The 8,657-nt window shown below is 38.8% G+C and overlaps 1 protein-coding gene across 1 annotated transcript; it reads left to right on the forward strand.

Moving 5' to 3' along the window:
- Positions 1 to 2,780: 2,780 nt before the first annotated feature.
- LOC133860845 (uncharacterized) lies at positions 2,781 to 6,292 on the forward strand. The gene is made up of 2 exons (XM_062296473.1): positions 2,781 to 4,735; positions 5,857 to 6,292. The coding sequence occupies exon 1, from the start codon at positions 2,979 to 2,981 to the stop codon at positions 4,695 to 4,697; it is 1,719 nt and encodes a 572-aa protein (XP_062152457.1). The 5' UTR covers positions 2,781 to 2,978; the 3' UTR covers positions 4,698 to 4,735; positions 5,857 to 6,292.
- The last annotated feature ends 2,365 nt before the right edge of the window (positions 6,293 to 8,657 follow it).

Genomic DNA, 8,657 nt, shown 5'->3' on the forward strand with positions numbered 1-8,657 from the left:
TGGTTTTTATGATAATTCACTCCTTCTTCCTTTTAGATCGAAAGTGAGAAGGATCATCTCATATTGGAAGTGAGAAATATCAACCCTTTTTCTTGTTCAATTAGAAAAGAAAAACCCTTCAAAAAAAAAAAAATAGAAAAGAAAAAGGGAAAATATCTATTCTTACTATGTATTCCAGTCATTATGTCAAAATAAAACCATGATAAATTGGATCATGGTGGATTGTTTATATTATTCTGTATGTTTAGCCTATTCCTCTTTGTATTAATTATTAATTCTTTTTACTTGTCTTATCTAGATTTTGTTTAGATTATCCATTTTTTTTTTTTACACGTTCATGTCCATATCTTGTTTTCCTCCTTGGCCTTTGCTTCATTAGGGTTGTTCAACGAGATAGAGATTACCATCAATTTTGCTAGTCTGAATAAGTTTTCATTGAATTCTTCTATCAAATCTATCAAGTAGCCCCTATTTGTTTAGCCAATTATTTATAAAAGTGAGTGTTGGAAGAATTTATTTCAATTCATTGAATTAAATTGATATATTTTCTTAGACTATGTGAAAATAGCAATTTGAGCAATAAATTGTTGGAGATCTGAATCCTGTTTGATATACTGTTGGTTAAAATTCAGTTTAGCCAATTATTTATAAAAACAAGTGTTGGAAGAATTTATTTCAATTCACTGAATTAGATTGATATATTTTCTTAGACCGTGGAAATAGCAATTTGAACGGTAAATTGTTGGAGATATGAATCATGTTTGACGTGTTGTTGGTTAAAAAACAGTTTAACCAACTATTTTAAAAATTGAGTACGGAATCAGATGCTCTAAGAATATAATGTCAATTTAATAATTTGAATTGAAATAAATTCTTGAAACTTTATGGAAAACTCTATCTAAAAAAGAAATGAAAAGACTTCTTTGCATTTACCCTAATATTTCCAGGCGAGAATGGAAATAATTTGGCACTGGCAGGGGTGCAAGAGTGGGTTTAAAGGTGTCCCAGACAGCTAAGTTTGTGACTCATTAGGCTTACACTGCCCAACACCCAACCCAAAGAATGCATCATCATGCTGACCCAGTTCATCAAACTCTATGATTTTTCAGGGCCACACCAGCCAAGGCCCGACCTACAAAAGTTCACATGGAATGTTCATGAGTTCAATGGTTCAAACTTCAAAATTTGGAACTAATTCAAAGGATTTGTGCATAGTATTACTAGGAATCCAAATCGGAATCAATAGATATGTTCACATTCCACCTTCATCATGGTCGGAACGGTCGGAAACCAAAACTAAACTCCAACTTTGCCAACGCTTGTCGTTGGATGCTGTTCCATGTGAGTCGAAATCGTATCGGTGGCATGTTGGTAGTCGAAAGGCTGAAAATCTGCATACTTCTATAGAAAATTTCACTCCATCAAAGAGCCTTAGCAATGAGACCCAAAAAAAAAAAACACTCAAATAGTCGTTAGGCTTATGCAAAGGAATTCGGATCTCCAACAATTTATTGTCTAAATTGCAAACAATCCGAACAATAAACGTGAAATAGTGTTTTACGAAACCCATATGCTCGAGCAAATTATTTCATATTTACTGTCTGAATTATTAAATTTTTATAGTATGCAAAGGGCTGGTCACTAATATTTTGAGTCGAGCAATTTTTTATTCTTTTTTTTTTTTTTTTTTTTTTTATTATTTCTAAGTCGTGTGCTTAATTTTCAATAATTCGGCCGCTTTCTAGCAGACACTAATGAATACGAGAGACCTTGACTATGTTGTTATCCCCGAAGTAAAAGTGGCAAAATTTGACTTGGACTGTGGGGCTTCCAATTTAGAAATGTTTTAATTGGCATTCATATTTATAATAGGGTGACCCAAATTTAAATCACTCACTATTATCTCAGAAAACTCCAACCAATCATATTTATTGATTTTATTGCCCAATCAGTAATAAGTTTTGACAATAAAACTCTAACATAAATACTTTAAATATTTATAATTAATTAATATATTAATGGTCGGGTGGGTAAGCCTTGCTTTCCTAGAATTGCCACTGATTTATATCAATTTATTGTCACTGTAGAAGGATTCTACCCAACTCAGGCAGACATTTACCACTGTTAATACAATTACGACAATTTAAATAATGTGGCAATATATACATTATTAAATTTATATTACGGTTAGAGGTTCAACGGGATCACTTCGATTACTACGTCAAAACTCATCTCGGAGAAGAAAAAGAGTTAAAAGAAAATGATAGAAAGAAAGTATTTGGCTAGAATTGAACATATCGCTTGAGTGATCTATTTTTCTTCTCTTTTATGTAGTGTTTTTCTGTACATGGTTGATTAGGAGAAGAGATCCATTGAACTAATGTATTTGATTTCGTAGCTTTCACTCTGTTAGGCACACTTTCTTAAACCGATGTTAGTAATCTAGATGATAATAACTATAATAGACAATTTTTTTTAAAATTCTTGTGCACCCGTCCATTTTGGTTTGGCGGGATCCGACCAACTTCTAAGACTTTATCGAGAACGGGCTTGCATGAACCCGTTAAGGGGGTAAAAAGGCCCACTTTCTAGGAGCTTATTATATTTTACACCACTGTTAATTCAAGTTTTTTTCTAATGAAAACAATTCCTAGTAATTGTTTTTCTCTTTTTTTTTTGTTCTTTTTTTTTTTATATAAAAACAAAAAAAAACATAAAAACATAAAAGAAAAACATAAATTTGCTCTTTTACCCCCACGCGGCACACTGACACACAGACTTCAGTCTCACTCTTGAATTCTCTCTCTCTCTCTCTCTCTCTCTCCCAACCCCACACAGTTAACCTTCACTTTTGTCCATTCTGAGAGCCACCTCCGTTTTCCACTTCCTCCCCTTTCCCTTCCATTCCCTCTAAGCAGACCCCTCTCTCACATGTATTCACCGCCACCACCACTTGAGCTCGACCCAAACCCACCCAAATGAATCCCGCCGCCACCACACCCTCCTCCTCTTCACCACAAACCCTTCTCTCCCTCATCACCAACCTCCTCTCCGTTCTTCTCCTCTCCTCCCTCACCGTCAAATCCTTCAGCGGACGCTGGCAAACCATCCACTCCAAGCTCACCACCCTCTCCTCCTCTCTCTCTTCTCTCTCCTCCTCCCCCCACTGGTCCGAAAACCCTCTCATCCACACCCTTCTTCCCTCCCTCCTATCCACACTCTACCGCCTCTCATCCCTCTCCGACCTCTGCTCTTTCTCTGACTTCTCCGGTGGCAAGCTCCTCATGCAGAGCGACCTCGACATGGCCTCCGCTTCTCTCGCCAACTCTCTCCACGATCTTGACTTGCTACTCCGATCCGGGGTCCTCCACCAGTCAAACGCCATCGTTCTCTCTCACCCAGGTCCTTGCTCTTCCAAAGAAGACCTGGTGTTTTTCATCAGAGACCTCTTTACCAGGTTGCAAATCGGAGGGATCGAGTTCAAGAACAAAGCTCTGGAGTCCCTGCTTCACCTCCTCGTTAGGGATCAGAAATCCGCGAGCTTGGTCGCCAAAGAAGGAAACATCGGGTATTTGATTCACTTGCTGGATTTCAACCACAACAATCCGATCCGAGAACACGCTACGACCGCTGTATCGGTGCTTGCCTCGGAAAACGACGAGTCCAGGAAGTGCGTGTTCGAAGAAGGGGGTCTGGGTCCTCTGCTTCGGATTCTCGAGACTGGGTCGATGCCTATGAAGGAGAAAGCTTCGGTGGCGGTCGAGGCCATCACCGCCGATCCCGAAAACGCTTGGGCAGTCTCGGCCTACGGCGGCGTTTCAATTCTGATCGAGGCGTGCCGATCTGGGTCGGTGGTTACTCAATCGCACGCCGTGGGTGCAATTCGGAATGTGGCCAATGTGGAGGAAATAAAGAACTCTCTAGCAGAGGAAGGAGCCGTACCGGTGCTCATCCAATTACTGGTCTCAGGCACAAGCTCCGCGCAAGAAAAGGCTGCGAGTTGCATAGCCTTATTAGCCTCTTCCGGTGAGTATTTCCGGGCATTAATCGTACAACAACGCGGCCTGCAAAGATTGATGGTTTTGATCCAAGAAGTATCTAACCCCGACACGTTGGAACACATTCTCCGAGCTATAAGCTCTCTGTCTGGGTTCGATTCCTCGATTCGGCTTCTATCATCATCGACCACATTCATAACCCAGTTGGGTGAATTTATCAAACACGGAAATGTAATTCTACAGCAAATCTCAGCCTCTTTGCTAGCCAGTCTGTCAATCAGCGACGGTAACAAGCGGGCAATTGGGGGCTGCATGGGGTCGCTGGTGAAGCTAATGGAGTCCCCGAAGCCGGTGGGGCTACAGGAGTCTGCGGCGGAGGCGCTGTGTGCGCTCTTGACGGTGCGGTCGAACCGGAAGGAGCTTGTGAGGGACGAGAAGAGCGTGATGAGGCTGATGCAGATGCTGGACCCGAATAACGAGGCGGTGCCGTGCAAGATTTTTCCGGTGATGGTGGTGGCGGCGGTGGTAGGCGGGGGGACCAGCCAGGGTTGTCGGAAGAGGCTGATGGCCGCCGGGGCCCACAACCACTTGCAAAGGCTGGCGGAGATGAAGGTCGCCGGCGCTAACAAGGCCTTGCAGAGACTCTCCGGGAATAGGCTCCTCAATACCTTTTTCAGCAAGAGGACTTGGAGGGAATAACCAGCAAAGAAACTAACCCCACCCGCCAAAGAAAACAGGTAACAACCGGTCAGAGCAAGGGTAGAATGGGAATTTTGATTTCTTTCTCCCTTAGACATGGGCTTTTTAGACTTATCATGCGGAATTATTAAATTTTAATTATTGTCTAGAAATTATTATTGTAACCGTGGTTGGCGCGTGAAGGGGCTGAGCTAGCTCTGTCTTTTTAGCGCCAGGGCCAGTGTCAAAAAGACAATGCTGCCCTTAGGTTGTGGATTGCGGGCCCCCTCCAAGTGGGTCCCGCTACTCTACTTTCGTGCCTACGCCTGAGCCTAAAATGGAGAGATTCCATCATTTCATCATCAATAAAAGTCTAGATATATATGTGTTTCTGGTACGCTTGATCTGTTAATTTGGTCCTACCAAATTTAGTTGTGGGTCCCTTGCTTTTTTAGCCGACGTGGCGAGTCTTAGGAATCTTTGGCCATTTGGATTTGGTCATCCAAAAGTAACCGTGACTGTTTGGATCCCGCCATATAATATTCATCTTTACCAAATAAATTTTGGACCGACCAATTACCTATATATATATATATAGGCAAGTCGATTTTATATGAATTATTAGAGAATAATGCTATAACTCACAAAGGGCTATGTGATTTCGGGTAGATGAGTTCCGCATTTTAGATAGTTCATAATAGGCGGGTCTTATAATCTCTTTTGTAAGCTTCTTGAATTTATGTGTTGTTAAGATGAGTAATGTTATATGCCACGTTAATATTTCATTATATTAATGTGATATTATTAATTTATTATTATTTTCCTTTTGTTTTAGACTAATCTATAGCCTAATATGAGGGGATCTTTTATCTGCTCAGGTAGTTTAAGCCTTATATTTGACGAATTTTTATAAGTAATTATAAAAAGTTTTAAGTATAATTTAATTAATTTTTATAAAATAATAGTGTAAATGTGATTAACGTTCCGACTGTGTTCTAAAGTTGCCATAACTACTACCTTCCGTTTGACATTAATAGCGTAAATTGTTGACTCGTGAAAGCGATTAAATGTTGGACCATTGACTTAATTATACGTGACATGTGTCACATTCATATTAATCTTATTTATTCGATTTTTTTTTTGTTTTTTCCTGACATTTTTTTTTTTTTTAATGCATCAGGAGGAGTCCGTTTGGATTTTCTAACCGTCGACGTGGACAAGCAGCAAACAAACAAACAAACACTTCGTATACTCCAACTTCTCTCTCTTTTTTTTTTTCTTTTTTTTACCTAAATATTATTTTAAAGTACTTATAATATATAATTAAAAAAATCTACGTATTATTTTAATATTTTATGACCAAAAAAGAAAAGCATGGATGCGGTTTTAGGGAGTATCCTTGGTTGCTTTTTTCCTTTTGTATTTATTTTATTTTATTTTAATCTTATTAATTGGCTCACCCATGAAGCTGCAACGGAGAGGCTACTTTTGATTGTCATGTTTCCTCTTTCTTTTTTTAATTCTTTGTTTGATAATCTATGTCCAAGAGTCTTTATTTTAATTGTAATGGACATTGGGTTTAGTTAGAAAGAGTGCAATTGTTTCTGTTTGCTCTAGTGTTGGATTCTGGTTCGTCTGATTCTGCATGGATTTGGATCTAATTTACTATCCGGATTGTTACGTCTAGACCCGTTTATCCAAATAGGCAATCGGGCGTCCGAGATGTGTTTGAGTGGGTGAGTTTCGTCTTTACAGTAAAATTGCAGGGATTTCTATTTCATTTGTTTGGGTTGCATGCGTAGTGAGAACTCGAGGCTACCCTCGCGACCGATGGTGATGGTGATGGTGCGATGGCGGATGGTGATTGATAAGGACGTGGCAGGTTTTTTGGAGAGTACATTTGCAAGAAATAGCACCCACACAAAGCCCAAAGGGTTTTGGGGGCTCCAGGATTTCGCTTTATTGCTCTCTTTTTGAGTAGGTAATGGGAATCAATGGCAATGATGAAGGTCTTTACTTCTTGTAATACTGAGTTGGCCCTTTCAGCAGATTTGGTGATGGGGGTCGTCATGTCCCTCTTCTTATTGTTTTCTTTTTCTCTTCTCAATGCATTTGGGTCCCTGTTCCAATGCTTGTTCAGTGTGCATAATGATCATTGATCAAAACTAGCTCATGCCCACCAAGGCCTAAATTCCTCGTCGGAGATTGCCTGTTAAAAAATAAACAAACAAAATTGCAAGATCGGAGAGGGAGGTTAGGATTTTAGGATTCGGACACCCTCGGACATGTGGGGCTTTGACTTCTTTCGTTGTATGCTCGAATTTTTCAGAATTTAGGCGGAGGGAATCCTGTCCTCGATAGCACTCGTATGAGCTTTACTTACAAGATTCAGAATCTCAATAATTTACTATTCAATATGTTAACTTTATACATTACTATTCGAAATCTGTCCGAATAGGTGAGTTTTATAAGGCCGATTTCACATTTGTTATTCAAATTGTTGAGTAATAGCCTAATTAAATAAAATTTTGGGGTATAGAATAGAATGTTGACCGTGGAAGCTTCATTGGTGGCAGAGATATTAGGGGTAAATATATATCAGTTTGGGAAGTGGGCCACTTTGATATTGAGAATCTGTAAAAAGGTAGAAAAGAAAACGAAAGAATTGGGAAGTGAGGAAGGCTCGGCGCAGATGTAGGGAAGGAAGGGGGAAGGAGGGGGGCAAGAATTGTGGGTCCCGAGTAGGAGAAGACACATGGGAAGGAAAAGATATTCCGAGGAGAAAACAAAAATAAAAAATAAAATCTTAATTTCTGTTTGGCTCCCTGCCCACTGCATCTGATGCTACAATCTAAATCAAAAAGAAAAGCAACTGACTTTTCAGGGGCCGTATTACCCGTGATAGATAGCCCTGTAAAGCAACTGCATACCCTAGCTGTAAAGGCATATATTTTCCCTTTTCCCACTTTTTTCCCCCCGCCAAAATATTAGGTTACAAATGAGTTTTCCATGGCCTTGTAAACACAATTCACACCCGCTGGTAAATGTTATTTTTACTATTTACTGCTTTTCTCTAATACCATCTCCAAAACATTTTTTTTTTGACATTTTTTCTCCATTGTTTATTCATTTGTCTATTTTGTTAAAGATGTACCGAAATTAAGGGTTCGTTTGAGTTTGCGATTTTAAAATATGCAATTTAAAAAAATAATTTTTAAAAACGCAGTTAAGCGTTTGGCAAAATCGCAGTTTAACCTTTAAAATCGTAGGTTAACCTTTTAAAATACTGCGTTTTCAAAAAAGCACCCAATTGCCTGCGATTTGAAGAAGCACTTTTCTACGTTTTCAAATCACAATTTTTAAAAACGCAGTTTTCAAACGGTTCATTTTATGCGATTTGGTTTAAAATCGCATATTTTCTCTACGAAATCGCAATCTCAAACACACCCTAACTATAGGAGAAAATTAACCAACACACTTGTATAATTACCCTCACAAGCGATCAGGTGGGAAATTAACGTTTTGCATGGTAGATCAAGCCTATGGAATAGTGCTGTTAGGGGTTACTTATAAATTGACGTGGTAGTTCACGTGTTGACACTTATTACTTCAATAATTAAAATGTGGATTATCACATGTCAGTCCACATGATAATTATCACGTTTACAAACTGATATGACAGTATATGTATACTTATCATGTCAGCCACTAAAATATAGACTGTCACGTTATTTTATAAGAGAATTTTAAGAAAAATTATATTACCTTAAGATTTTCAATATCATGGATCTTGTGCATCATGTTTTTTGTATAATACCATGAGCTATAAGCCCTTATAGGTTACGGTATTAGTCTCATTATATTTTCCATATAAACCCCAATAGGGGTATTTATGTTGTAATTATATCAAGTGAACAAGAATGATGTAACAATCGAGTCTTTGTGCGTCATGTACATGTAAGCCTCTATGATTGATTCATA

The sequence above is a fragment of the Alnus glutinosa genome, chromosome 2 (genome assembly GCF_958979055.1).
Source record: "Alnus glutinosa chromosome 2, dhAlnGlut1.1, whole genome shotgun sequence".
Lineage (NCBI taxonomy): Eukaryota > Viridiplantae > Streptophyta > Magnoliopsida > Fagales > Betulaceae > Alnus > Alnus glutinosa.

Excerpts from the sequence above, each read along its gene's own strand:
- LOC133860845 (XM_062296473.1), top strand. The coding sequence starts at position 2,979 with ATGAATCCCGCCGCCACCACACCCTCCTCCTCTTCACCACAAACCCTT.